Genomic DNA, 27,120 nt, shown 5'->3' on the forward strand with positions numbered 1-27,120 from the left:
AGTGGGCAGGTGTCAGAGGCGCATATGCATTATAGCCAGGGCCTCGTCATCGTCGTTTTATGGTGCAATGATACACATACAGTCCAACCACCAAGCTGCTTCCCCAGCGCAACGTCCAAGCTCTGGTCCCACTCCTGGTCTCTGTTCCCGTTCTCGTGCACAAGCATGCACTCGAACACCTTCGAATTCTGGTTCATAAATAACCGCGCGCACGCACATCGCCGCCTTCCGGAACTTGCACGAGAGCCCCTTCTAGTTGGAGGCGAGGCGGGCTTCGCCGCGGGCCCGTTGGCGTCGTCATTCTCCTGTTGGGCATACCAGCGCCGATGCTCCTCCCCGAACTTCGCAGCCGCGAGTCCCAGGTGCGGGAGGAACGGGAGCAGGCCGCCGTTCGAGCCACCGTTCGAATGTGCAGACATTGATGCGCACTCGACTCACGCCTTTTTGCGCGACACAGTGAGCACGCGACACGCCTGGCACCGGAGGGCAGGTCGATCGCGAGCGGGTAAGGGGTAGTGAAGCCAGACCGGAGGCGGCAGAGCGCGGTGGGCCAGAAGTGTCTATGGGCGAAGCTGCGGAGAAGCTTGTGGAGTTTGCGCTGCAGCGGAGGCCGTCAAGTTGGAGGTTCAAAATGCACACGCGCGAGTACTATAGTTGCATCGCGCGGAGGACTCGACGCGCATGCGCGAGGCGTGACGCGCGAGTCACATCTGCGCATGGTGCCTGGGCGTCTCCCGAAAATTGCGAAATCACGATTCCGCGTTCGTATGCAAACGGCTGTACCATGTCACACTACGCGGCTACGGCGTCTTCTGGGTCCTCCAGAACTGACTACTGCATCGCATTATCCGCCTTAGAGATCAAGGACACAGATGCGGTCTTCGACGCACCGGACTTAATGAGCCAGCCCGCCTACTTACCCACTACCATCTCCGAGGATAACAATGCCGCTCTGCTGTGGAGCGCGCTCACGGACGACCTCCAGGATGAAAGGTGGCACCATGACGGTGGTCACCTTGTTCAGCTTGAGCGTGCGCAGTGAGGGAGCAGCAAGCTTCGCGGCCACGCGGAGCGCCCACGGTGCGGTGTATACTTACGTTCAAGGCGGAGCGGAAGTGGCCGGTGTGCTCCGGTGTGGAACGGGTCGGCACACGTGGTTAAGGGACCGTTAGGGGCTATTGGTAGGCCGTCGAAGAGCTGGAGACAGTATCGGGTCGAGCCTCCATTACCTGCCGTGTCCGTGCGTGAACGACGATCGGAGTCCAGAATTGCTTGTTTGAGACAACAGTCACATTCCAACAGCAGTGACTAGCCAGTCATAGGCCCCGCCCGTTTCGTAAGAGGCAGGTCGGGAACAGGGATGGAGTGGGAACATAGACAACAGTGCATCCCGGCGGAAAATCTTCGAGAAGAAGTTTTCGAGGAATTTGGTCGAGGAGTTGGGTGCCACGCGGTCGGTCTTCAGTGGATCGGCGTTCATGAGATCGTGGTATGTATGAGCGCGGGCGGTGGAAAACAGGGATGTAGCTGGGCGAGCAGGACAAGATGATCAGTGAGACTCGATGTAACGACGCCTGGGAATAGCTGACTAATCGGTCGTTTCCAGCCTCCGGGTCGAAAACATTGATTGGACGTTGAACGGCTCAAATCCCCTCAGTCTCGGAGCCCAACCAAGCCCAGAGAGAATGCAACAAAAGTATTTTGAGGCAGGCGGAACTGTCGCCTTGCCGCGGCCAGGCTGTCACCGCGAATGGACGGATTGAACGGTTTCGATCAGAATCACAATAACACAGGAGTCAATGGAGCGGAGTCATACTAATCTGACCCCTCTTTCCGACTGCCAAAGTACAGCCTGAGCTCATGGGTTTTCTCTTCGAGCTCATAGATATCGTCGAGCTGCGCTTTTGGCATCATTGACATGGGCTGGAAAGCGAGCAGCGGTCCTACTTATCCCTTGAACGGTTGGGACGAGGCACATAAGCTCTGGTATGGAATCCAGTCCCTGGTTGAGGGGAACCTGCAAAGAGAATAGCGTTCCTGGAACGTACGAATTCGATCCCGCGATCGCCGTCGGTACGCAGACTAGCCTAGACTACTCGGCGGGAAAAGGCCCCGTCGTCGCGACTGTTATTTACAGTAGCATTCGCAGTGCGCAGACCACGTTCTGGGGCACGGGCGCAGTTTAAGCTCTGGGCATTCTGGGCTGGCAGGGACTGACGCGGGACGTGTCCCATTAGTCTGTCCTGGTGGCAGACGCCGCAGAGGCCAAGCACCATAGACGGGTCATAAAAGAGCTCTCTCCGCATCCCCTCTGCGACCTTCTCCCCCGTCTCCTCCTCCGACACATTGTGCGTCGCAGACTCGCAGCCACTTGAAGAGTCCGAAGGTAAAACAGCCGGCAAGCAGCAGCCCGAATCACGCGACCCGAAGCGGAGAATGAAGTCACGCTTTGGCAAGTCCGCGCGTCCCTCTCCTCCTTCCCTCCTCTCTTATTCGTCTCTCGTCCCTCCCTCGTCCCTCCACCCCCCACCCCCGCCATGGCTTCAGCGTCGAAGAGCATCTACGGGAACCCCGGCTCCGTCGAGCTTGGGGACAGCGCCCCCGGCATGGCCCGCATCCGCCGCCTCCGCATGACCAAGGACGCCCTCGTCACCAAGCCCATGGACGGCATCGACACCGTCGTCGACATCCTCGACTACGGCGCCCGCACCCACGGCACCAAGGACTCGTACGGCACCCGCGACATCGTCGACATTATCGAGGAGAAGAAGGAAGTGACAAAGAACGTCGGCGGCACGCCCGTGACGGAGACGAAGACGTGGAAGTACTTCCACCTCAGCGACTACAAGTACATCTCCTTCCTCCAGGTCCAGGAGGCCGCCCGCGAGGTCGCCGGCGCGCTACTCAAGCTCGGCGTGACCAAGGAGGACATCTTCAACATCTATGCTGCCACCAGGTGCGTTCATGTGCGCGTTTCTCCCTCGTATATGCGTTCTTTCCCTCTTTCTGCGGCGTCAGTCGAGGCTATGTCGGTCGAGAGCCATGGGCACGGGGCCGAGGGCTACGCGTGCAGCGTCCGTCCGGGCGACGTGTGCGTGCCGGGCTAGGGCGGCATGCGGACTGTGGGGAAGAGGCCGCGCCACAATCGCGCAGCCTTGAGCGTCATAGGCTGGGTTAGCCTACGTGCCTGCCCCGCGTTTGTCATGCCGCCGGTCTTTCCCTCCGTTGCAGTCTCCGCGCAGTGGGGCGTGCTGCCGTGCTCTCGATGGTGGGCAGCGCGAAGACCAGAGTCGCAACGAGCGCGGCGTGCAAGCATCAGGCGTCGCTCGCGTGTCTCATTTGTCCACGACGACCTGTGCCGTCCATCCTGGTTCTCCATATGCTCACGTTGATCTTGCAGCCCGAACTGGCAAGTCATATCCTTCGGCTGCAACTGCATCAGCACCGCGATCGCGACGGCGTACGACACCCTTGGCGAGTCCGGTCTGCAACACTCCCTCAATGAGCCAGGGTGCGTCGGGATGTTCACCAACGCTGAACTCCTCACCGTCGTCGCCAACGTCGCCGTCAACGTGCCCACATTGCGTCTCGTCGTCTACGACGGCACGCCCAAACAGGAGCTCGTCGACAAGATCAAGGCCGCACGCGAAAACATGCAGGTCATCTCTATCGACGAGCTTCGTGAGATGGGCAAGGGCACTACCGTCGAGACCCTCAAGGACCGTCAGCCAGCGCCCGAAGACGTGTCATGTATCATGTACACCAGCGGCACCACGGGTCCTCCGAAGGGCGTCATCATCACCCACCGCAACCTCATCGCGTCCGTCGGCGCGGTGTACACGCTCCTCAAGCAACACCTTCGCTCTGATGACACATATCTTGCCTACCTTCCCCTCTCCCACATTCTCGAGTTCGTCGTCGAGCTTACCCTCTTCTTCGTCGGCATGACTTTCGGCTATGGTCGCGTGAAGACCCTCACCGACGCGTCAGTCCGCAAGTGCGTCGGCGACATCCGCGCGCTGAAGCCCTCGATCATGATCGGGGTTCCGCAAGTATGGGAGATGATTCGCAAGGGTATCATGGCGCGCATCAGTGGGTCTGGCACGCTGCGCAAGAGCGTGTTCTCCGGCGCGTACTCGCTCAAGAAGGCGAACGTACCCGGGCTTGCCCAGGTCGCGGACATGGCTGTCTTCAACCAGATCAAGCAGGCAACCGGTGGGAAGCTCAGGCTCGCGCTGTCGGGTGGTGCCGCGCTGAGCGCCGAGACTCAAGAGTTCTTGTCGATCGCGCTTGTCACTGTCCTGCAGGGTACGTCTGTCGCGTTGTATTCTCGGCGCATTTCTCACACAGCGCGTTCACTCAGGCTACGGCATGACCGAGTCGTGCGGTATGTGTGCGATCCTCCCGCCCGAGCTGTTGCAGTACAACAACGTCGGCCTGCCCGTGCCCTCGATTGAGATTCGGCTGCTCGACGTGCCCGAGGCGGGCTACCTCTCGACGGACAAGCCAGCACGGGGCGAGGTCTGCATTCGTGGGCCGTCAGTCACGCAAGGGTACTACAAGCGCCCCGACCTGAACGAGGACGAGACGATCTTCACGAAGGACGGCTTCCTGCGCACGGGCGACGTTGGCCAGTGGAACGCGGACGGCACGCTCAGCTTGGTCGACCGCATCAAGAACCTGGTGAAGCTCCAGGGTGGTGAGGTGCGCCCGCCCGATCGATTCTTACTCTCACCCGCGCCGGGTCCGCTGACTGTCTCGCATTCGCAGTACATCGCACTCGAGCGTCTCGAGTCAATCTACAAGTCGTGCAACGTGGTGTCGAACATCTGCGTGCACGCGAACCCAGCCGCGAAGCAACCGATGGCCATCATCATCCCACACGCGGAGAACCTCCGGCACGCGCTCGAGGCCGCAAACCTGAAGGGCGTCGACGCTTCGGGCTCGCTCGCTGATCTGTGCGCGGTCCGCGCCGTCGCGGACCTCGTGCTGAAGGAGTGCAACGCGGTCGGGAAGAAGAACAGTTTCAAACCGCTCGAGCTCCTCCAGACCGTCGTCCTCACGCCCGAAGAGTGGACGCCGGAGAGCGGGCTCGTGACTGCGGCGCAGAAGGTGCAGCGGAAGAAGGTCGCGCAGGCGTTCGAGAAGGAGATCGAGGTCCGTCGCCATCTTCCCTTTCCCTTTGCGCCCGTGCGCGGTGTGCTGACGCCTGCGCGTTCTTTTTTTACACAGAAGGTGTACAGGATCGAGGACTGAGTTTGCCTCGTTGCTCTCCGTTGGCCCCGCTCGTTCGGTGCTCCTACATAGAGTTCCGTAGACCCGCGCTTCCGCTCTGCATATCGGGAGGACTGTCCTGGCTCCCCTCTGTCGTCGTTCTTGGATCTCTGTGATTGCCTCTCTTCTCCATTCGTCTCGTGGATCCGCTACCGACTCGCGCTTTTCCCTTGCTGTATGCCTGTTATACTGTACCTTTCCGCGTTGTACGACTAATATACCTCGGCGCACCGGGCTCGGTGCGTCGTGCTTGTTATGATTCCGTCGGAGTTGAATCCGTGCGATGATGCATGCCGAGGCTCATTATGTAAGCGATTCCTAGCTACGTTTTCGCGCGACTTGACAATCCTTCCATCGCCCCTCTGTGTCCCGCTGGCCTAGCGACGTTACCAGATATATGTCCCGCGTTCAACACTGGTGTGGGACAGTGCCAGTTCGAGACACGATTCTAGTCGCTGATCTTCGCCCGCACACCGGATGGCCTACCCATTGACCTTCGCTTCATCACTAGAACCGCTGAGGGCGTCGCAACCTGCGTTCACGCTCCTCTTCTCCTTCAGGCAAGCCTACGACATATACCTGCCGAGACCAAACGGGGGTGGTTCTGGCACCCGCTCCCCGACGTCGTTCGCCTCCGTGTACGCGATGGACATTCACGACTTGTCCGCCTGCTCCGCGTCTTCCCCACCCTCGCGCACGTCACGGTGACCGGCGACTGACGTGCTCGTCAAGATCAGTTACAGGGAAACCCTCGCGGAACATCGGTCTTCGGCACCCCTCTGCCTCGACGCGGTTGCCTTCCGGAGCCTCCTCCGCCTGTTCCCTCCTGTTCCCCTGCATCGCCAACATTACGGCCAGGGACCGGCGACCACGACGCCTTGGTGATGCGCGCGCTTTCTCTCAAGACTTGACAAGGGCCGAGCATGGATGGACTTGAAGCCGTTCCGGGTGCTGGAGAAAACGCTGCACGCTCGGGGTGTGGTCTTGGAGCCGGACTTCATTTACGTCGCCATACCCGTGCCTCGACGGTTTGTACGTAAATTTGGAGTGGAATTTCTCTATTCGCAGGTCGATGATAAGGTGAAGGAGGCAGGTGTGTAGAGTAGCTCAGGGGCTGGATACAAATGCAGAGAGGGCGGTGAAGCTCTACGACTCGGTCAACGTATCGGGCAAGTTCCACTTAAGAAGTCGTACTCCTATGGCACCTCTGTGTATATCCCCCTCTCCACGTAGCTTCTGCCTCGTCCCCCTCTATCTCCTTGTACATCGTCTTGATCTCCACGTCCGCGACGTGCTCCGCAAGCGCAGCCGTGTGCTCCCCTCGCCACACCGTCCGGAACTCCTCCAGCTCCCTCATCCGCGGCGCCGCGACGTACGCGAGCTTGGCGACGGACACCCCGCGCTCTGCGCGCGCCCGCAGCATGTTCGAGAGCGCGTCGACGCAGAGCTCGATCCGGGGCGCTGGCGGGGTGACGATGATTCCCTTGCGCCTCAGCGCCTCGTGCTCCCATGGGCTCCGCGTCGGGGTGCAATCGCGCAGCGCGACCGCGCGCAGGGCGGGGCACAGCACGTCTTCGTCGGCGGCGGACCTCCTTCCCGGGTCGAGGGCGGTCCACAGCGGTACGAGCGGGCCGCACCCTTCGAAGCAGAGCTCCTTGAGGCGCGGGAGCTGGCCTAGGAGCGTCCGCCATTGGTGGGTGGTAAGGGTGAAGGCCGGGGAGACCTCAATGTGTGTCACGGCAGGGCAGTCGCGGACGATATCGGCGAGGTCTCGGACCACGAAGTCGCGGACTCGCGCCGCCGCTGGTGCTTGGGATCCTCGTCATCATCTCTGTCGTACCAGTCTCGGGGGGAGTCTTGACTTCGTATGAGACGTTGATCGAGTGCTGGTGCCCCGGACTACTGCCCCAGATCTGGCAGCGGAACTCTTGGAAGACGAGGGCGATATCCGTGAGCGACGAAAGCATCGGGAGGACATTGGTGCCGCGCAGGGAAGGAAGGATGTCCGCGATGCGGGTCGGATGACCGCCGACGTCCTGGCGGCCATGGGCGTCGACACTGGCGAGGTAATGGATGTCGACGTTGGTCGCGCGAGGGATGAAAAGGTAGGAAAATAGTGTGGTGAGCTCGAACGGGGTACTGTCGCATATCTTGAAATGCGTGAGCGACGGCAGAGTGACGGGGCTTGGATGATCCCAGGAAAGAGCGTCTGGGCTGACGTGGAGGCTGCCGAACTCGAGAGATCGGAGGTGCGTCATTGCGCGGAGGGTGTTCATGAAGTCCGTAAAGGAATCAACCATTCCGGGGCGGGAAAGCGAAAGCACCCGAAGGTGCTCAAAGAAAGATGGATCAGCGAGGTGATTGAGCTCAGTCAAGTGCAGTGTCTCGAGGGATGGGATGTTCGTCCTGTTCAGAACAAGGCGCTTCACTGGCGCAGCCTCTCTGGAGACCTGTTTCCAACAGGCGTCCTCAGCCCCCTCCACGCTCAACTTCTTCAAAGAAGGGAATGTGTCGGAGGAGAGAAACGTATTGAGAGCGTGCAGGTGCCATCTGAATAGGTATGTCAATGTCAACGACTGTATGTTGGAAGCGTGGTGGAGGAAGGTTGTGAAATCCAGGTGAGGGATGTGGTCGAAGTTGATATGGATATGGAGGGAAGCACCATGAGCTTTGTCGAGAGACAACTGGAGCCACTGCTTCTCGCCGTTATCTCCTCGGAGGTGGATCGTGCTCCAGAACGACTTTGTGTTCAAGATGGCATCCCGCCACGCTTTGGATACGAGCAGAAGACAAAGCCTCTTGGCAGGAGATTCAAAATGAACCAGGTAATGAATGATCTCAGTGAAGACTTCTACGGGACAGCGTTCGATAGGAAGCATGTCGAACCCCATCTGATAACAACCTGAGGTCATGAGACAAACACGGGAGAACAGGGAAAACGCACAGCACAATCTCGGTGAATGCAGGAAATGACGCTTGTGGTCTCTTTAAATGTACTATGTAGATGCAATTGCGAGGGGGAAAGAGCGAAAGTCCAATGTCGTGCTGGCAACTCCCACATTGCTAAACGCGGGTAATTCCGACCGTGGGCGATCTGCGAAGCGCCGGTCGATCGCGAGATGTTCGTGTTCTGTCGTAAAATCTCGAGTGGATCATCCAGACTCGACGTGACAGTTATAGATCAACATTTATCTTAGCGTGATAGAGATAGACTACCTTAGATCTCTAGTGGAGCGAATGATCATGTGTTCTCCATTGACCGACCTTTGAATGATCACTGGTAGATCACTGATAGATCGAAGAGGCCGGGGCGAAGAGGACGAGGAGGACCACGTGATGTCATCCACGGCCGCGGCCGTCGACCCAGACTCCTCGGTGCACAACTTCAGCTTTGACTCGACACATACTACACCATGGCCTCACCCGACTCACTGATCGACGGACACTACTTGTCGCGCTGGCTACAAAGATGCAAGGATTCTGGGAAGGTTTTGCGTCCCTGCGAGCTGCTCGCCGACGCTCTGCTGGACTTTGCCACCACCTGCACCGATGAAGCAAGGACCTGCACAACGGAGGCCTCATCAACGCCCGAGGCCGTCGCCGATCACCGAGAACACATCAGTCACCGCTTCTCCATGCTCATGAAAGCCTTCGATGTTACCAACTGTGAAGATGCAACAATCCCTTCTCACCAGAGGCCCGACTCTCCTACCTCTCAGTCAGACGATGAAGCCCCTCTAGGCTTCTCTCAACAGGACTCCCCTGGTCTAGTGGAGACTTCCCCGACGAGGAGATATGATCTGGGTGCGTCAGGCGCCAACATCGAACCACTGTCTGCACTTTCGCCGTCCCCATCCCTCGACACACTTCCAACACTGTATCCCCCCTCCTCTCCTCTGGATATGTCATGCGCCATGGCACGTCCGTCAACAGCGTCGTGGGAGACCTTCGCGTCTGACGTCTCCCCGACTATCTGGCGTTCTGTTTCATCTTGCCCGGCTCTCTCTTGCCTGGCCCTCTCTCGCCCGGCCCTCTCTCGCCCGGCCCTCTCTCGCCCAGTTCTCTCTCGCCCGGCTCTTCCTCGCCTGGCTACCCCTCGCCCGGCTCTTCCTCGTCTGGCTACCCCTCGCCCGGCTCTTCCTCACCCAGCTCTCCCTCGCCCGGCTCTCTCTCCCCCTGCCATCCAATCGTCTGGCAGCCCACCTACAGCGCACACAGATCCCCCACAGGGTGCTGCCTCGCCTCAGGGCCGTCCTGTAGTCTGGCCCAGCGGTGGTACTCGCAAGTGGGCTCTCTCAAAGGCCTGTGACATCGCGTTTGCAGACGCTTCCACCAGCGACAACAACAGATGGATTGACCCCAATGATTTCGATCTTGGTAGGCCTTTCAAGTGGGCAAACTCTCCGGATAGTCGCTTGGTCTTTCTCCCATCCGAGGCGAGCACGAGTTCTTCTGGGCAGGAGGGATATCCGGACGACACAAATGCTACACAGGTATGGCATTATCATCATTTCGTTCAAGCCGGTTGACATGAGCGCGTTTATACAGGGGGAGCAGTCCAGCAAATGTCCTCGTTGGGAGCTAGACTAAAGGGGGAGCATGACAGTAAATATTGGACTGTGGCTCAGTGTAATGACTGTGATTCCGACGAAGTACTATTTTCAGCCAGTGGGCAATTGCGTGGGTTGTATATAATAGAATTGTGATTACAGAGGACGGTCTGTTTAAACTTCGCTGGGCTCTTCTCTTCGAGGTTCACACATGACGCTCTGTGCCTGCAGGCTGCAGCTTCCCGTTCACCTTCCCCTCCTCCACAGACTGGAGCATGTCCACCTTGTCCTCGACCTCGCCCACCATGGTGCAAAACACGCTCGTGTCCATGTCCCAATGCTCAGACACGCCCGCGTCTGTCTCCCAATGCTCGAACGTGTGGCGCGCCCGCATCCATCCACCTGCGCTTGAACGCGCCCGTGTTTGTCTCTCCGTGCTTGAACTTGCCTGCGGGGCCGTTCCGGTCACTGGTACACATCCATGTGCGCTGCAAGCACGGCTGCCGCGGCGCGGCACCACTCTGGGAGGAGGTGTATGCCACTGGGATGGTGTTGTCATTGAGCGCGATAGACGACGTATACACGACTTGACGTACTAGTGCGAGTCCACGTGTGCACAAGTATGCGGTGACCAGTCACCAATGTCGTGCCACGCAGTGAATGCGTCACGCGCACGCGCCGCAGGAGTGAGTTGCAGGAGATTCCTACATGTTGGCCTGGATGCGAGGAGATGGCGGAGTGTGGGTGTGCTACCAGCGAGCGTATCCGAGCACCCCATGTTCATCCTCTGGCTCAGAGTCGGGGTCTTCGTCGTTGTCGAGTTCCTCGGGGCCTTCCCTATCGTCGTCTTCCTCGGGGTCCTGGGCATTGTCAATCCAGCAATCATCATCGTCCTCGATCTCCAACTCTCCTGCATGCGTGTCTTCAAGTGCTTCGAGATCATTGACATCAGTGAGCCGACGCGACGACACGTCCAGACTGATGGTCTCGCTTCCTGGCTGCTGTGAGGTGTGATCCAGAGTGATAGGTGCGTCCTCCGTGCCATCTTGAGTCCGAACGAGATGTGTAGGGGCAGCTGGGGTTCTTTCGTACACGACGTCGTCCTCCGGGTGCTTGATATCGTTCCACTTGTGGCTTCCCAGTGCAGAGGTTGTACTCGCTGTTTTCTCAAAGCATGTTCGCGTGAGTCTTCGGCATGAATCCCTTCAGATCCATGCCCTACACCACCACCAAGATGGCGCATATATATGTCTCGATCCGCAAACCTATTCATGCAGAGGTTAGCAATGAGGGTATGTGCCGGATGGATTCAAACTCACATCATAACATAGTATAATCGGTAGATTGACTGATCGGAACCGGCACAAGCGAAGGACTTCTCTGGTAGACTGTCCACGAGCCGGCCATGATCAAAGGCGGGTACAATGTATGCGGCACGAAGCACATCGTCAGGGTCGACGAAGCCAAAAGCAGTCTGCGGATGTTGGCAGTGGTCGACAAACTTGAGGCGATATTGGCGACGAGACGGGATTCCAGCAGGTTAGGTCTCGTCGAGCTCGTACCACCGGACCCAGAGGATGTAGAAGCGTTGTGGAGCCTGGTGTGAGAAGGTTGCTCCAGGGCCGTTGTACCGGGTGTGTAGGTGGTAGATCCCGATGATGCGAGCATACATGTATGGGTGGGAGGAGCCTTTGGGGGCGAGCATCATGATGTCAGAGTGCGTACGTATGTTGATTCTGTCCAGCTCGCGCCGAACAGCGTAGTTGGTGTAGTTGAAACGGGCCGTGTTGTGAGAGAACATCCGCTCGTCGGTGATCTTGACTCCCAGGTGCTCGGCATCCGTGAATGTCCGAAGCCCGTTGTCGTCGAGGATGTCTTCTCGCTCTCCGAGTATGCGTGTCAGAAGATGTTCCTGGAGCTCCGGATAAAGCCCCTGGTTATTTCACGGTTAGTGCGACGGAACAATGAGTGCGAGCACTGGAAATGAACGTGCCTTCACAGCTGGGTCGTCGAAGTTGTCGTGGATCCATCTGAGTATCCGAAGTCCGTTCTTCGAGGACTTGGGGATCTCGTAGCGTTCGTAAGGGTCTCCCAGAGGGGTGTCGTCAGCAGTTGAATTGGGAGCATTTCGGCGAGGTTCTTTGTCAGGGTTGCGATCGTGGATCCGGAGCATGTGCTCTCGCTGCCGAACTAGTCGCGCAATCTGGAATACATGTTCATGTCGATTGGTGCGATTGTATAGAACCTTGACCGTCTTGTGCTCGCATTCTCCCTACAAGGCAGAGGAGACATAATCAGCCTAGGTTAGACGCATTGGAGACAGAATGACATACAGTTTCAGTGGAAACAATATCCAACGGACCTCGACAACGGATATATGAAACCCAATGACCAATCGCGTGATACTTGTAGGTCTGCATCACCCTGTACTTCTTCGCCTTGCGATGGATATCAGGTCAGGCATCCTTGAGCTTCTTCACCTTCGCATTCATCAGCTTTTTCGCCTTCGCATTCGTCAGGTTCTTCGTGTTCACCCGGCGGATGCGTGACCGCCTCTCGTGCTCCTGTTCAACAGTTTCATACTCTGTTGCAACGAAGGCGTCAAAGCGACGAATACTGTCATACATGGACGTTGTCGCGTGCTCCATGATTTCGAGGGTGATGTCTGTGTGCATTCTGAGCTTCCCAAGGGCGTGGAAGTTAGCAAGCTCGAAGAGCATGTCTTGGACGATTTCTCCATGCTCGAGAGGGAGGAGACCCTCCATCGCAGGCATCATAGTCTAATATGACATCGATGTGAGCGACCATGAGGACCACTCATTGACATGACCACTTACAATGAGAAATTTCTCATAGTCTCGTGCAGCAAGACCCTTACGCGAGGAGACATTTCGCAAGAATTTCCGTATACGCCCGTTACCAAAAGTAGGCATTTTTCGCATTCTAGTGATGTGATTAGCAGTGTGTTGGGTATGCGCAAGACCAATAGTTCAGGTGCGCACGAGACTGACACGCAGGGTGCACAGAGACTGAAACAGCCCAGGGCGCACACGAGAGAGACCATGCCCCACATCGCGCGAGGCAACCACAGGACCACACAGCGAGCTTCTCGCACGCGCACAGCGGCGGTATGCGGAGCACAGGCGAGGCCAACACATGCGGTCCGCAAGGAGCCAACGCGCACGGTCCGCAACGGGCCAACGTGCGGGGTCACGGGTGTGCCACATGAGACCACCATGCGGGGTGCACACAAGACCAATGCACGGAGTGAGGGCTGTCGCCCGAAGCAAACACAGGAGTGTCGCACACGCATTCTCATCAACCTAGGACAAGAGGATGGACGTACCGAGTGTTGAATTCCTGGACAGTGGGGTTTCCAAGGCAGTCGAGCATTCACATCAGATGATGAAAGGTTGCCTTCCACACTCCAAGCTCAAACTCGTGCATGATATCTGGGGCGAAGAGGTCGTAGGCATTGAACCCATGTGGTGCGAGTCGCGTAGAGAAAGCACTCTAAAAGAAAGGGCCAATCAGTACACTGACAGAAATAATAGATCGCCGAGAGCCGCACTCGGATGGGGTTGAGTGACTGTGGTTGAAGTAGGTCTTGGATCTTGTCACCGATAATGGAATAGCCTTTGAAAAGCGCCTTCCGGGCAGCTTCAACGACTTCGTGAAGATCACTGTCATCCTTGCGGGCTAGCTCGGCACGGCGCACCATATCCTCTGGTGTTCCGGCGTCAGGACACTGATCCATTGTCGTAAGGCAAGTCGGACACGGATGCTTTGAGAGGGGCTTGAGACCGGTTGCAAGAATCCTAAGGTCGGTTGAGAATATCAGTGGATCTGTACATGAGATTGTAGCAGCTAACTTACTTCTCAGGGTAATCCGCCGAGTATGCAAAAAACGCGGAAACATCCGTTGTGTGATGCCATCGGTACATTGGTACACAACACCCTTCTCGTATGCTTCCATGAACTCTGTGTTCATTAACCATAGCCAGATCTGCTGAAAAAGATCGCGTTTGAGGTAGCGCATGATCTCCTCCGTCGGAGGCTTCCCGAAGATGTCCGCATAAGCCTCCTCAATTGTGTCCGGGAGCTGAAAATGTGTTTCAAAGCTATCAGCATGCGAAACATTGGTAGAAAGATGCTCAGGCCCTGAGACAGGATGCCATGCATCCCGTGAGCGCATGCATGTAGCAAGCACCACTCGTACGAGCAGTGCTACGCAAGCACAACTCACCCGAGCTCGGGCTCACGCCGCATCACGTGTGATCGAGGTGTAGCAAGCGTGTCTCGCACCGCGCAAGCACCACTGGTCCGAGCTTGTGCTTGCACCACGCCACACGTGCATCACAAGCTCAGGTGAGCACAACAACTTGCACGTGTTGTGCGGCGCAAGCACAACTCGTCCGAGCTTGTGCTTGCACCACACCGCACGTGTGTCACGAGCTCGGGTGAGCACAAGATACCCTCCGCTTGTTACGACAATCTGCAGTGTCAAATAGGATGCAGTACGTACTGAGGGTATGTATGCAATATGATGCGCAGCAAATTCCGTGGGTCGGCCTCGGGTGTACTTGCACAGATGGGCGAAGTAGAGATACACCGGCCACATCTTGGCGTCGCCAAAATCGGACAGATGAGTAGCATCTGACCATAAGATCATTGGAATAATGCCATACTCCAGGTCTGCAGGATCTAGAGGGTCTCGAGGGAGCTGTCGTATATTCTCCTCCTCCGCCAGAAACGCAGGAGAGTTGGATGCGTCGGTGTAGATCCGGAGTGGAGTCGGTGGTACAGGTGCAGCCGCAGGAGTGGGAGAACTTGGGGAGTGGTGTGGTAAGGAATGTGGAGCTGTAAGAACATGTAAGCGACATATGCTAGGGTGACAATTCGACAAGACATACAAATATCTTCTCCGATAGGAGACGCAAGACCACCGCTTGCAGGTGACGGAGGCGAAGACTGTGACACATGTGTTGCACTACGTGACTGTCCTTGCGGTGTCCAGAAAAGCGCATGTGGGTAGTACTGGTACTGGTCGGCGTGTCGGCTCTCCGTGTCGGTGAGAACGTTGTGGATGATTGGCATGATATCCCGGACGACACCGCCGTGGATCGGTACTTGAGGGGCAGTTGCTTCAGATTGCTGTCTGCTCGAGCTGGTCTTCAGTAAGGATAGGATGAATGGGTCCTTGTCCCAGTCAGTACTCGAGAACGGGTTCGCAGATGGGGGAGGCTGGTCGAGGAGTTCCTTCGACACACGCGCATTGAAGTCGTCCTCTTTGATATCCCAGCCTTCCGCCTGTGACTCGGACCAGATGTCGAGTAACACATTGAAGCTGGTGTCGGAGACCGTGCCAGAATTGGTGACGGATTGCCTCCAATGTGTCGTCTTGGCCTGCGCGGGATTGGCGAAGGGTGCATACCAATTGTGACCCGCCTTTGAGTCCGTCATCCATCGAATCGTCGGCTCTTGTAGTTGATCTTCATGTGATCTAGGGGGTCGTAAGCCAGGTGAGTCACAAGTGTCTTCCAGAGTTTGACGTTCTTCAGGTGTCTCGTGTGCGGGAAGTGTTGTACGCCCGTAGTACCGTCGAAAGATGCCAAAGGTGTCAGGCGCCGTATCGACGGAAGGTGCGGGTGCTGTGTGGGCTACTGAAGTTGTCGGTGGAGCAGGGACAAATGGTGAAGGTTCGGGAAGAGACTCAGGTCGAGAGGAAGAGGCTAGCGGAAAGTCGGGGAATGGATCGACTGCTACTGAGGGGAGTTCAGGATCCCGGGAGGAGCCAGAGGGGACATAGTCCTGAAAACGACGAGGTTGTTTTGTGCGTCGTCCAACTCGTGTTCCCAGCTCTCCTGGGCGAAGGGGAGTCGTCTTGATATTGCCTGTTCGAAGCTGCAACTGATTAGCCTCATCAAGTTGAGAACACAGGTGCTACCTGTACGTACCTGTTCGTGAAGATCAAGCCTTGCTCCGTTCTCCACCACTCTACACTTCTTTCGCGCTTCCAAGGTATCCAGTTCAGCTGCCCGCTTCTTGACCAGCTCCGCTGAAGAGATGGGTTTCTGCTGACAGCGTCGGAGATGCTGGGAAAGCTGGCGATCGTTGGCGAAGACTCTCCCACAGTTCCTGTTCGTGCAGGTGAAGTTCATGGTGCTGATTTTAGGGTGCTGACATTGTCCGGGAGGTGGAAGAGGTAGAAGGCGGCACTGCAGGACCGTGTCGCGTCTGCTGCACGGGCGGACTCGCACATAGTACGCGTGACCGCGTCCAAAGGGCGCCTGTGGGGTCTCTTTATTGCTCTCAAGTCAATCCCCACTATTAAACCCTTCTACACCCTTCCGTTGACTATCCATTGGCCCCATACGGTGCGTGACAGCCAAGAATTGGTGCCCTGTAAACCCTAATCCATGTACTATACAGGACCAAGCTCCACGCCAATCACGACCTTCCCGTCTCCTCCGTGAGCAATCTTTCAGTCCTCACACCCAGTATCCCTCTCAACCTCACGTTGTCCTCAATGTCTGGCAGACGCAGCCGACCAGCCAAGCGTGGTGCTGATACAGCTTCCACTGCTCCACCCCCAAAACGCACCAATACGGCGGCCTCGGCGACCCCAGGCCACCCAAACATCCCCAGTCGTCAGTCGATTCCCATCCCCCAAGCCGGTAGGTACGATACACCTGCTGGAAATAGCCCTACCCCGGAGCCACCTGCTCAACAGCAGTCGTCTACGCAGGTGTGTGCAACTCTCAACTGTTTTTAGCGCATATATTGAGGTATGGGGCGGTTCATGCGCCAGGAGCTAACGCCTCAAATTGATGACATCAGGAAAAACACAATTTGCATATTAGCCCTACTTTGCTCTAACACATCTATTCAGCAGACTTTTGGCTCTAATGTGGTCTAACACAACTAATCACCTGACTTTTAGACCACATGAGAACGAGCACATCTAACAGCAAACACATTAGGCCTCACATCTTACTAATGTGTCCTAATGTGTCTAATGTGTCGCATATTTACACCCATTAGGAGATGTTGAGGGTGTGTGATACTAGCACTCTAACTTCTGCAATCTGATACTAAACAGTTTCTATCGGGCACAGCAATTGCAACCAGGTGAGAAGCTTGACATCACTCAGCAGATTGATTCACATATAGATGTGCGGGAAGGACGAAATATATGGGTAACTAACACAATCTAACTACAGCTATGCGGGCGACGCGAGACAGCAGGGTGAGGGTGACACAGGCGAGGTGACGACACAGATGAGCGGGCGGGCGACAGGCGGATAAGGTGGCTGGTGTAGATGTCGGCGAGGTCGGCGACACGGTAACATGGATGATGGGTGCGGGAACGACGCGGATGTGGGCGGGCGATATGGGCAACTCGGACATGGACGACGCAGAAGTGGGCAATGTTAACGCAGGCGAGGTGGGTGACGCGGGAGAAGTGGGCGGCATGGGTGGGTGAGGCAGACAACGTAGATGAGGGCGAGGTGGGCTACGCCGTGGCATGGGCGAGATCGGCGACGCGAACGTCGACGTGGGGATGACGTGGACGCAGACGGGCGATGCCACTTGGACGATGTGGACGTAGGCGATGTTGACGCAGGTGTGGGTGACACGGGCGCGAGGAAGGAGATACAGGGGAAGTGTACAACTCGGACGCGGGCGACGTGGGCGGCACGGACACGCGCGACGCGACACGGGCGAGGGTGACGTGGGTGGGTGAAGTGGAGCCAGAAGACGTACGTAGTTCTTTGCCATGGCGGACGCGCCAAAGCTGTATGGGCAGGTGTGCGATAACGGGTTCGCGGGGTGGAGCTGGGGCCTACGAACTCGGCCGCAAACTCCTCCGTCGTGTCGAGCATGCCTGCGGGGTGATCCAGGCGGAGTGGCGCGGCGAGCGTTGCGGTCGAGCTCGCGCAAGTGGAGGGCGACGTGGAAGTGGGAGAGGAAGGCTTCAAACCCGCCTCATCGACCAGGACGAGCGCGTGCCACGCCGCCGCGAGGTCGAAGACGGTATTGAGCGTCGCCACGGACGTGCCGAGGCCCCTCCACCGACGCCGTATAGCGGCCCGTGAACGTGCTCGGACATCGCCTCTGCCAAGAGTGTCTTGCCCACTCCAGGAGGGCCGAAAAGGTGGAACATGAGGCCGCAGCCCTCGACGAAGGAATGAGCACAGGCAAAGGAGGAAAGCGGACAAAAGGGAAACGTACCGCGAAGGAGCCAGAGCTGTTACAGGCGACGGTCCAGCCCCGTCACGACCACGGGCGAGGGGGAAACCGTGGGCTGCAGCACAGAGAGGGCGCAGATGGTGTGTGCACGGCATTGCAGCGTGCGCAGACAGCGGGTGTGCGATATCGATGGCACGGCTGGGGCCTGGGGAGATGGTGGGCGAGACGGGGAGCGCAGGAGAGCAGAACGGGGGACTTACCAAAACAAAGGGGGCCGCAACACCTCATTGAGGAAGCGGCGCGTGAGGGGCGCGTTCGCGTGGTCCTCGGAGATGTTGCGCAAGGAGAAGAGTCAGGAAGATGGGCAGCGTGGACTCGTCAGAGCGACGTGCTGGCAGCGCCGTACGCGTGGGAATCGACACCCGTTGCGTGGACTCCGGCACTTGGCACTGCCAGCAACCTCCTCGATGCTCGTCGTCACCTTGACGTTGCCCTTGATCCCCTCCGCCCGGCTCCCGTCCTTGCCGTCCCGACGCCAACCCTCGCCCCATCTTCTCCAATGCCGCCTTCCGTCTCGCCCGCCTGGCCCGTCTCACCCCCCTTGTCCGTCTTGCCTGTGTCGCCCACCTCGCTCGCGTTACCCCGGATCTCGCCCATCTTCCACCGTCTTGCGCCCACCTCGATTGCGTCACCTATCTCGCTCATGCCACCCACGTCGTCACCTCCGTGACGCCCACATATCGCCCGCGTTGCCCGCTTCTTGCCCCTCTGAGCCTACGTCTCGCACCTCGACCGCGTCCCCTGTGTTGACCGTGTCGACCGCATCCCCTGCGTCACCCACCTCGCCTGCCTCGCCCGTGTCGCTTGCCTTGCCTGTTTTGTACGTCTTGCCCACCTCGCCCGTCTTGCCCTCGCCCGCATCGCCCACACCCCGCCGTGTTGCCCCACGTCACCTGTGTCGCCCCCTCGCCCTCGCCTGCCTTCCTCACATCGCGCCTGCCGCCTCGCGCTTGCCTGCGTCAGTCTGGCCCGAGTCGTTGCCCACCTGTGGTTACCACTAATGTAATACAATCCCCCAGGAACGTGGGCACTTCATTATGCTGATACCCACCACGTTTTCATTGTAGAAAAGCCTGGTTGGGTTCTAACAATCACAAGCATGCCTATGTTGTAATAACAGGCAGATGACACAGAGTTATTACAGTGATCTTTCAGGCTGTCATAAGCAAATTCTGTAATGACAGGAGCCTCTCTGGGCTGTAATAAGTGAATTCTCTAATGACAGGGACCTCTGTGTTGTTATAAGTGAAATCTGTAATGACAGAGACCCCTCTGGGCTGTTATAAGCCTTATTCTTAATGACAGCACCCTCCCAGAGCTTGTATAAGTGACGTACTTTATAACAAAAGCCTCTCAAGCTGTAATAAGCCTCATTCTTAATCACAGCACCCTGCTAGAGCTGTAATAAGCCTTGTTAGTAATGACAGGGCGACACCTAGGCTGTTATAAGTGACGTACTTTATGACAAAAGTCTTCTAGCCTTGTAATAAGCTGATATTCTAATGACAGTACCTTCCCAGAGGTGTAATAAGCCCCATTTATAATGAAAAAGCAACCCCAGTGCTGTAACAACCCACGTAAGGTACTGTCTAGCTATTAATAGCCTTATATTGTGGCTGGCCTGGCTGGCCATTAATACCTGGCATACGGGTACTCTACCCTACCCTGCAGCCCCCAATTGGGTGAATAGTAGCTGCCTACAAGACAGTTATCAATAGTGGCGGATAGCAGCACGTTCCTGCAGCCAGAATAGGGTGCAATAGCTGGTTCCTGCACATAAACGGTAGGGGTTGCACAGCTGGGTGGGGTGGGAAAACGGCCAGGCACTATATATATATCGAAAGGAGCATCATGTAGCTTTCAAACGCATCCAAGAGCATGCCATTTGGAGCAGTATCAGCAGAGATACAGATGTACCCCTGTTTTTGCCGATAGGCACATCCACTAGAATTGGTAATTGTGGATGGATCCCCTCCGTTCTTCTTTCATAGTGTGTGGTTCTCTCTCCAATAGACGGGATTGAAGTCCGATCTGAAAAATATGCACACAATCTAGATTAGATCACTGATTACGCTTCAGCCACAGCACTTTTGATGGCTTGATATCTCTGCACCACATTCCCCGATAAGCATTTGGTTTGTTGCAGTCTCTTACATGCTCATATGCAAACACGCTCTGGGTGTCATTTAGACGTGAAACACTCTGGACATGTCCCTGCGCATCTGTGCACGTTCAACACCCCTTCATTCATAGCTCCACAACTGCAGCCCCAATCACCATGCTGTTTGCTGCAATCATTCAGCATTGTAAAGCGGAGCCGAAATCAGGTTCAAAATCTCTTATCGCACATCTGATAGTCTTGGTAAACCCATATCTCACCTTCAGTTTACCTCCTGATCTGAGGCTACTCACTGGTCTGATAGTGGTATATGTAGTTGATCTGAACTCAGATAGAACACAGCTTCAAGATGCAAAAATAATCTTGTCGATCGGCCAAGAATTGGCTGAGATGTCACATCAGGGCCTGGAATGCAATACTGAGCTGCACAGTGTGGCATAAAACTTCTTCACATAACACCCATACATGCAAGCATCCAGTGGTATACTCACCCCCAAGTGTGGCAGTTATGCTCTATTGAGTTTAGTAGTATACACAAACATGTTCCATGTGTCATTACCCCATATCAATGTCTGTGTGGGCCCAATTGCATGGTTGTGTGAAGTGGGAGGTGTAGCTGCGAAGCAAAAGTGCACCCTGTTGCTACTGCAGATGCCATATCTTCTTGAGTTCCTGACCAAATCTCATGATTGTTGATGTGTTTAATACGTGAAGTGAAGAGTAATTCAGATCGGTTATGTCCAATGTTATCAGACGATATGGTGAAGATAGGAACAGGAATTGATGGGAATAAAGATAAGAACAGATATGTTTAAAATACATCCTGATAACGATTTTGAAAATGGGAGCAGGTTAGGCGGTAGATTTTAAATATAACACAGCAAGATGCTTGGCAATCTGAGCAGTGGTTGTGGAGCTATGAATGAAGGGGTGTTGAACGTGCACAGATGCGCAGGGACATGTCCAGAGTGTTTCACGTCTAAATGACACCCAGAGCGTGTTTGCATATGAGCATGTAAGAGACTGCAACAAACCAAATGCTTATCGGGGAATGTGGTGCAGAGATATCAAGCCATCAAAAGTGCTGTGGCTGAAGCGTAATCAGTGATCTAATCTAGATTGTGTGCATATTTTTCAGATCGGACTTCAATCCCGTCTATTGGAGAGAGAACCACACACTATGAAAGAAGAACGGAGGGGATCCATCCACAATTACCAATTCTAGTGGATGTGCCTATCGGCAAAAACAGGGGTACATCTGTATCTCTGCTGATACTGCTCCAAATGGCATGCTCTTGGATGCGTTTGAAAGCTACATGATGCTCCTTTCGATATATATATAGTGCCTGGCCGTTTTCCCACCCCACCCAGCTGTGCAACCCCTACCGTTTATGTGCAGGAACCAGCTATTGCACCCTATTCTGGCTGCAGGAACGTGCTGCTATCCGCCACTATTGATAACTGTCTTGTAGGCAGCTACTATTCACCCAATTGGGGGCTGCAGGGTAGGGTAGAGTACCCGTATGCCAGGTATTAATGGCCAGCCAGGCCAGCCACAATATAAGGCTATTAATAGCTAGACAGTACCTTACGTGGGTTGTTACAGCACTGGGGTTGCTTTTTCATTATAAATGGGGCTTATTACACCTCTGGGAAGGTACTGTCATTAGAATATCAGCTTATTACAAGGCTAGAAGACTTTTGTCATAAAGTACGTCACTTATAACAGCCTAGGTGTCGCCCTGTCATTACTAACAAGGCTTATTACAGCTCTAGCAGGGTGCTGTGATTAAGAATGAGGCTTATTACAGCTTGAGAGGCTTTTGTTATAAAGTACGTCACTTATACAAGCTCTGGGAGGGTGCTGTCATTAAGAATAAGGCTTATAACAGCCCAGAGGGGTCTCTGTCATTACAGATTTCACTTATAACAACACAGAGGTCCCTGTCATTAGAGAATTCACTTATTACAGCCCAGAGAGGCTCCTGTCATTACAGAATTTGCTTATGACAGCCTGAAAGATCACTGTAATAACTCTGTGTCATCTGCCTGTTATTACAACATAGGCATGCTTGTGATTGTTAGAACCCAACCAGGCTTTTCTACAATGAAAACGTGGTGGGTATCAGCATAATGAAGTGCCCACGTTCCTGGGGGATTGTATTACATTAGTGGTAACCACAGGTGTCGTTGCCTCGTCTGTCAATCCCGCCTCTTGCTTGTTGCCCATCTCACTCGTTGCTTGTCCCGCTCTCCTCGCCCGTCCCATCCGCCTCCCCCGTCTTGCCCACGTCGCACTCCCGTCTCACGTCATCTATTTCACCCGCTTTGTCCTCGTCTCCTGCGTCTCACCCCTGCGTCGACATGTCGCCTACGTCTCGCTCCTGTGTGACTGCTTGACCCGCCTTGTCCGCCCCCATTGCCTGCGTCCACGTCGCCCTCACCTGCGCCGCATTGCGTGTGTCCGCGCCGCCCACCTCGTCCGCTTCGCCGCCCACCTCGTCTGCTTCGTCGCCCACCTCGTCCACTTCCCCTCCCCCACCTGGCGCCCGCCCCTCCCATCTTGCGCCGACCCGCCTCTCCTGTGTCCGCACCATCCATGATGCTTACCTCACCTGTTTCGCTCTTGCCTGTGTCACCCGTCTCGCCTGAGTGGATGTGTTCATTGTAGCCTACTGTGTACCTTGTAGTGTAATGAACACGAATATATTTGCTTCTCCTTCACGTTTGTGTGATCTATTGAGTGCATTAGTCACTACTCCTTGATATCTAAACATATCATGAGCTTAATACATGCCTACTGTGTGTCAATTAGTTCCACAGACCCCCACAATTGCAGCAGTTAGACACTGGTTAGACACTAATTAGAGCTAATTAGGACTAAACTTCCAGGGACTTCACTAATTAGTGAAGATCCTCTAATATGTCTAAGTTGCACTAATTAGTTCAACTTAGACCTAATTAGCAAGTTGTGTTTTTCCTGATGGAAGAGGAGGAGGGAGATATTAGTGCGTACCACTCCAACGAGTGGCTCGACAGGGTGGCTGCGCTCAATATCAAGCACGAGTGAGTCCCGTGTGCCATTAATGTGACGCCGGGCAAATACACTGAACCCGCCGATAGTGCACCTGATCGCAAGACACACGGATACAGGGACCTATATTCCGAATGTCGCTCGGTCTCTCGCATGGGAGGTCAGTACTCACCGTACAAGGATATCCTTTCCCTTGGCGTTGCGGAGTATGGGAGAGATCCGGAGATCTGGTGCGCCGTGTTACTCCCTTTTCTGTGTGAGTGAATGCTCATTGCTATGTCAGCGCGGCCACGACCAAGAAAGGAAGCACAATGTATCACTACCGGGACGTCTTCGATGTTGTGGTGGACTATATCGATGAGTTTGAAGATCACATCGAGTATTTCAAGTCCGATGCGACCAAGTTAGGATGTCTGTCCACGTTCGTGTGTATCTTCCGCATCCTGTTTACCCCGACGTGATGCTCATCCCTCTTATACTCTTCTAGATCACTCAACTTCGGGGCCGAACGCGCAGCGACGACCTCAGTCGTGTAAAGACTCATCTATCCGACTATATCCATATCCCGGTCACGCCATCAGGCAACAAAGATATCTTGGAGAGGTCTTGCCGGGGTTGGAATGATACGCACGGCTGTGCAACCCTCCTTGTTCCTATCGGAAAGGAGTATGATGAGTTTTTACTCGACCCGGCGGCGTATGTGCCTCATCCTCATCTCATCATTGCACTGAACATATCGTCTGCTTTGATCGCCTGGTAGATACTGCAAGAAGATGAATGAAGGCCGGCACAAGCTCCGCTCAGACAACTTTCCCCGCGCGTTCTACGACCTCGAGATGCTTGCTGAAGACCCCGACGTCCCTCTGGAGGACGCCCTTCATCAGTAAAAAACGACATGTCACCGGAGTGCTCTGGAGCCTCCAGAGCAGTCGGAGCACGGTGAGACAAGTACCCTTTTATGGAGCCGCGAGAGCTTGGCCGGCGCCTCCCAGGCACTCCAGAGACACAGCCGCTTGCTCGGCGAGCACTCTGGAGTAGCCCCGAGTATCTTCTCCAGAGTACTCTGGAGCTCTCCTGAGCACACCTGAGCCGAGCCATTTCTAGGGCGAACACCCGGTACTCATGTAGCACACATGTATCGAGCTCAAAAACAAATAATCATTGAGAGACGACTACAACTTATACATATTGGCTAATACAACACAGACCAAAAGGAGCGTAGACGGTACAGGCCTATGTCTCTCCCGAACAATCGAAACATACCTTGATGGGCACGATACACTGCACAATCTTCCTGCATCCCATGCCCCACTCCTACTTCTCCGGCCCACCGCGAGGCGACGATTGACCCGAGACCGCCCTGTCTTCATCCAGCTCAAGAGCGCAATACGAACGGAACGGTGGGGTAAACTGTGTGCGTAATATCAGCAAACACTCACGTAGAGTGGTGAGACAGGACGTACCAAAGGACGAGGTGACGGCCTTGGACTCGTGTGAGCCGAGGACGGCGATGCGCCCGACGAGGTTCACCTTGAAGAACGTGCTGACGGGGCTGCCAAGAAGCCACAGTTAGCACTGATCCTGAGACGAGGTGCGGGGCATGACGTGGACGGCTACGCACCTTGCCCTCCGGGTCCGCGGGTACTACCACAATGTCGCCAAATATGACCATCAAGCCCAGGCCACCGTTGGCCTCGCGAGTAGGGGCTTTTGGTACGCGATGCTTCTTGCCACTGACGATGATGCAGGCGTTCTGGCAGATGAACGAATCAAAGGTCTCCGCGGTGGACGCAGTGTACTGACCTGTGAATCGTGATGCGTTGCTGAACGATGTTCTGGAGGTTGTGGAGGATATGGTGCGTGTAGAAGGTTAGGCACGAGAGATGGGGTGCTGATGGAAGGGACAAGGGAGAGAGGGCTGCGAGGGATGGAGACGGACTGCGCGAGGTAGGGCTCTGGCGGGAGGCGACAACGTCAATGTATGGCGTACGTTACATACCGAGATGGCGTCAAGACTCAACACGACGCGGGTGCTGACGCGTCTTTCTGTTCATAGCGGGGAGGGTAAGCCATCGTCCTTCCGTGTCCTGTTCTTAAGGAGTTTGGTTAGCAGGCAGGGTGCGCGAGCCCTCGTTGCACTTACATGACAACATCGGGAGGAGAGACGGGCAGAGACAGCGAGGAGGAAAGAATTGAAGACGACCGAGAGCCGCGCTGCTGGCAGTGGGCGGTGCCTCCCAGAGGTCTGTGCGTGGGAACAACCTTCCACAACCTGTTCTGGCGGACTTGTGTTCAAGCACTCAAGTCCCTGACCGTTTGATTCTCTTCCCTATATATGTAAGTACTGGCTGCGAAACTCGCCAACATTTTATTGGTCTCCAGTGGCAGCAACCCAGTTTTGTTGCCCCGTTGGCCACTCGCAAGATGTGTGCGCTCGACTGCGTTCGTCTTTCTCACGGCTACAGCCAGGACTCGGCCTTCCCCTGCCGCCCGCGCAACCACTTCAAGTGAGTGTCGCTAAAAACCACGCAACTGGCACGTTCTGAGCGGCTGTACTAGTCACCGGTTTTATTTCTCGTTAATATAACTACCAGAAATCCCGCGTTGTATCACGCCGGTGCGGGAAAGCATACGAGAGCGTATATACGAGTTTCGTGTGCTATACTCACGCGTTACCGCTTGTATCGGAGGATGATATCGAGGACTCTCATGCCACCACTGCAGCACGAGAGACCTCGAGTGATCCTGGCCGTGGCTCTCAAGACGTCGTTAGCAGTCACTGCTACTCTGGAGAGCTCCAGAGCACGCTTGCGCTACTCGAGAGACCTCGGCATCATTAGTCATCGCGCGAGGGCGCTCAAGCGCCCTCCCGGTCATCATTGGCGGCAAGGGAGTGATGCCGAGTCCGGGCCGGGGCTCTGGCGCACGGCGCTTTTTCCTGATGTTCTGCGCGGACCTTTTATGCTTCGCGTGAGTGTACATCGGCTTCCCCCAAAGAAATCTCTCACCCATGCTCCCAAGTTCTATCGCACACTCTTCACCGGCGCGGGATCCGAGACTCCCTGTGAGGCCACACGCCGGGGCCAGAAATCGCTTGCCGCGAAGGACCATACTGTCAAGGCCACACTGCACTCCATCATCTACGCCGCATGTTTGGTAAGAGACCCGTCATTGTCCGCGGTACTACACAGCTCACCGACGCTCTAGCTGCGCTTCACGCTCAGCAGCCGGTCAGCCTGGGACGAGAAGGACTGCGGATGGGTCAACTCGGCCTTTTCTTATGCGATCGTCGGCATCGCTTCTCGCGCTCCGCACTGGAAAAGCTCCCTTCTGGAGTATTATGACTGGTACGTCGTTATATCTGGCGCGTTTCCATTCTGACCAACCTGCACGTAGTGAGGTATTCTCGCCCATATCCGACGCCAGTGAATACGTCCTCGGGACCGACCCCGACTCAGCTTACGCCAGGATCATGGCGTCGCTCGATGAGAGGTATTGAACGCCCCGCAAACCGCACCTCCTCTGAGCTCTTCTCCGCTCTGTCTCGTCTCTTTCTCGTCATCCAAGCACTCCAGCTCTGTACTCAGCCTCAACGCTCTCGTTCTTGATCCCATGCCACTGCCATCCTCGACTCTCTTGCACGTTCTCGACCATCCCTGCCATCTCTGCTGTGCCGCTCGCGGTTATCTCTGCGCTCGCTCCCGTTTCTCAGTCGGCAAGACCATCAAGACGCTTTTTATTGCCAGCTCATTATACATTATGCCTGTATTCACGACACGAATAAACCAGTATTTTATACACCTTACCGGAGCGCCTGGTCGTGTGTGTGCGGTGCTGTCATGTCACGAGCATATACCGCTACTGAGGTCGTATATCCTGTGTGACAGGAT

General features: G+C 55.7%; 7 protein-coding genes across 7 annotated transcripts; 4 read left to right on the forward strand and 3 right to left on the reverse strand.

Annotated features, from left to right (window-relative positions):
- Nucleotides 1-2,537: 2,537 nt before the first annotated feature.
- BXZ73DRAFT_108089 (long-chain-fatty-acid-CoA-ligase) lies at nt 2,538-5,256 on the forward strand (the record flags this gene model as incomplete). Its single annotated transcript, XM_048017070.1, has 5 exons — nt 2,538-2,956; nt 3,401-4,308; nt 4,364-4,704; nt 4,771-5,157; nt 5,233-5,256. The coding sequence occupies 5 exons, from the start codon at nt 2,538-2,540 to the stop codon at nt 5,254-5,256; spliced, it is 2,079 nt and encodes a 692-aa protein (XP_047871368.1).
- A 1,198-nt stretch (nt 5,257-6,454) lies between these two features.
- On the reverse strand, nt 6,455-8,153 carry BXZ73DRAFT_108090 (uncharacterized protein; the record flags this gene model as incomplete). Its single annotated transcript, XM_048017071.1, has 2 exons — nt 6,455-7,077; nt 7,115-8,153. 2 exons carry the CDS (start codon nt 8,151-8,153, stop codon nt 6,455-6,457), a joined length of 1,662 nt encoding a protein of 553 aa, XP_047871369.1.
- Nucleotides 8,154-10,600: 2,447 nt separating this feature from the next.
- BXZ73DRAFT_108091 (uncharacterized protein) lies at nt 10,601-11,010 on the forward strand (the record flags this gene model as incomplete). Its single annotated transcript, XM_048017072.1, has 2 exons — nt 10,601-10,775; nt 10,967-11,010. 2 exons carry the CDS (start codon nt 10,601-10,603, stop codon nt 11,008-11,010), a joined length of 219 nt encoding a protein of 72 aa, XP_047871370.1.
- A 354-nt stretch (nt 11,011-11,364) lies between these two features.
- BXZ73DRAFT_108092 (uncharacterized protein) lies at nt 11,365-15,287 on the reverse strand (the record flags this gene model as incomplete). Its single annotated transcript, XM_048017073.1, has 12 exons — nt 11,365-11,757; nt 11,824-12,096; nt 12,158-12,262; nt 12,305-12,604; nt 12,662-12,767; nt 13,171-13,184; nt 13,251-13,337; nt 13,396-13,550; nt 13,604-13,642; nt 13,701-13,926; nt 14,350-14,684; nt 14,738-15,287. 12 exons carry the CDS (start codon nt 15,285-15,287, stop codon nt 11,365-11,367), a joined length of 2,583 nt encoding a protein of 860 aa, XP_047871371.1.
- Nucleotides 15,288-23,179: 7,892 nt separating this feature from the next.
- On the forward strand, nt 23,180-24,117 carry BXZ73DRAFT_108093 (uncharacterized protein; the record flags this gene model as incomplete). The annotated part of the gene is made up of 5 exons (XM_048017074.1): nt 23,180-23,262; nt 23,320-23,460; nt 23,514-23,655; nt 23,718-23,926; nt 23,991-24,117. The coding sequence occupies 5 exons, from the start codon at nt 23,180-23,182 to the stop codon at nt 24,115-24,117; spliced, it is 702 nt and encodes a 233-aa protein (XP_047871372.1).
- Nucleotides 24,118-24,605: 488 nt separating this feature from the next.
- Nucleotides 24,606-25,383, reverse strand: BXZ73DRAFT_108094 (uncharacterized protein; the record flags this gene model as incomplete). Its single annotated transcript, XM_048017075.1, has 4 exons — nt 24,606-24,640; nt 24,694-24,760; nt 24,852-25,033; nt 25,374-25,383. The coding sequence occupies 4 exons, from the start codon at nt 25,381-25,383 to the stop codon at nt 24,606-24,608; spliced, it is 294 nt and encodes a 97-aa protein (XP_047871373.1).
- An 808-nt stretch (nt 25,384-26,191) lies between these two features.
- BXZ73DRAFT_108095 (uncharacterized protein) lies at nt 26,192-26,729 on the forward strand (the record flags this gene model as incomplete). Its single annotated transcript, XM_048017076.1, has 4 exons — nt 26,192-26,200; nt 26,252-26,386; nt 26,438-26,577; nt 26,627-26,729. 4 exons carry the CDS (start codon nt 26,192-26,194, stop codon nt 26,727-26,729), a joined length of 387 nt encoding a protein of 128 aa, XP_047871374.1.
- Between the last annotated feature and the right edge of the window lie 391 nt (nt 26,730-27,120).

This window comes from Epithele typhae, assembly GCF_022376455.1.
Source record: "Epithele typhae strain CBS 203.58 chromosome Unknown BXZ73scaffold_140, whole genome shotgun sequence".
Lineage (NCBI taxonomy): Eukaryota > Fungi > Basidiomycota > Agaricomycetes > Polyporales > Epitheliaceae > Epithele > Epithele typhae.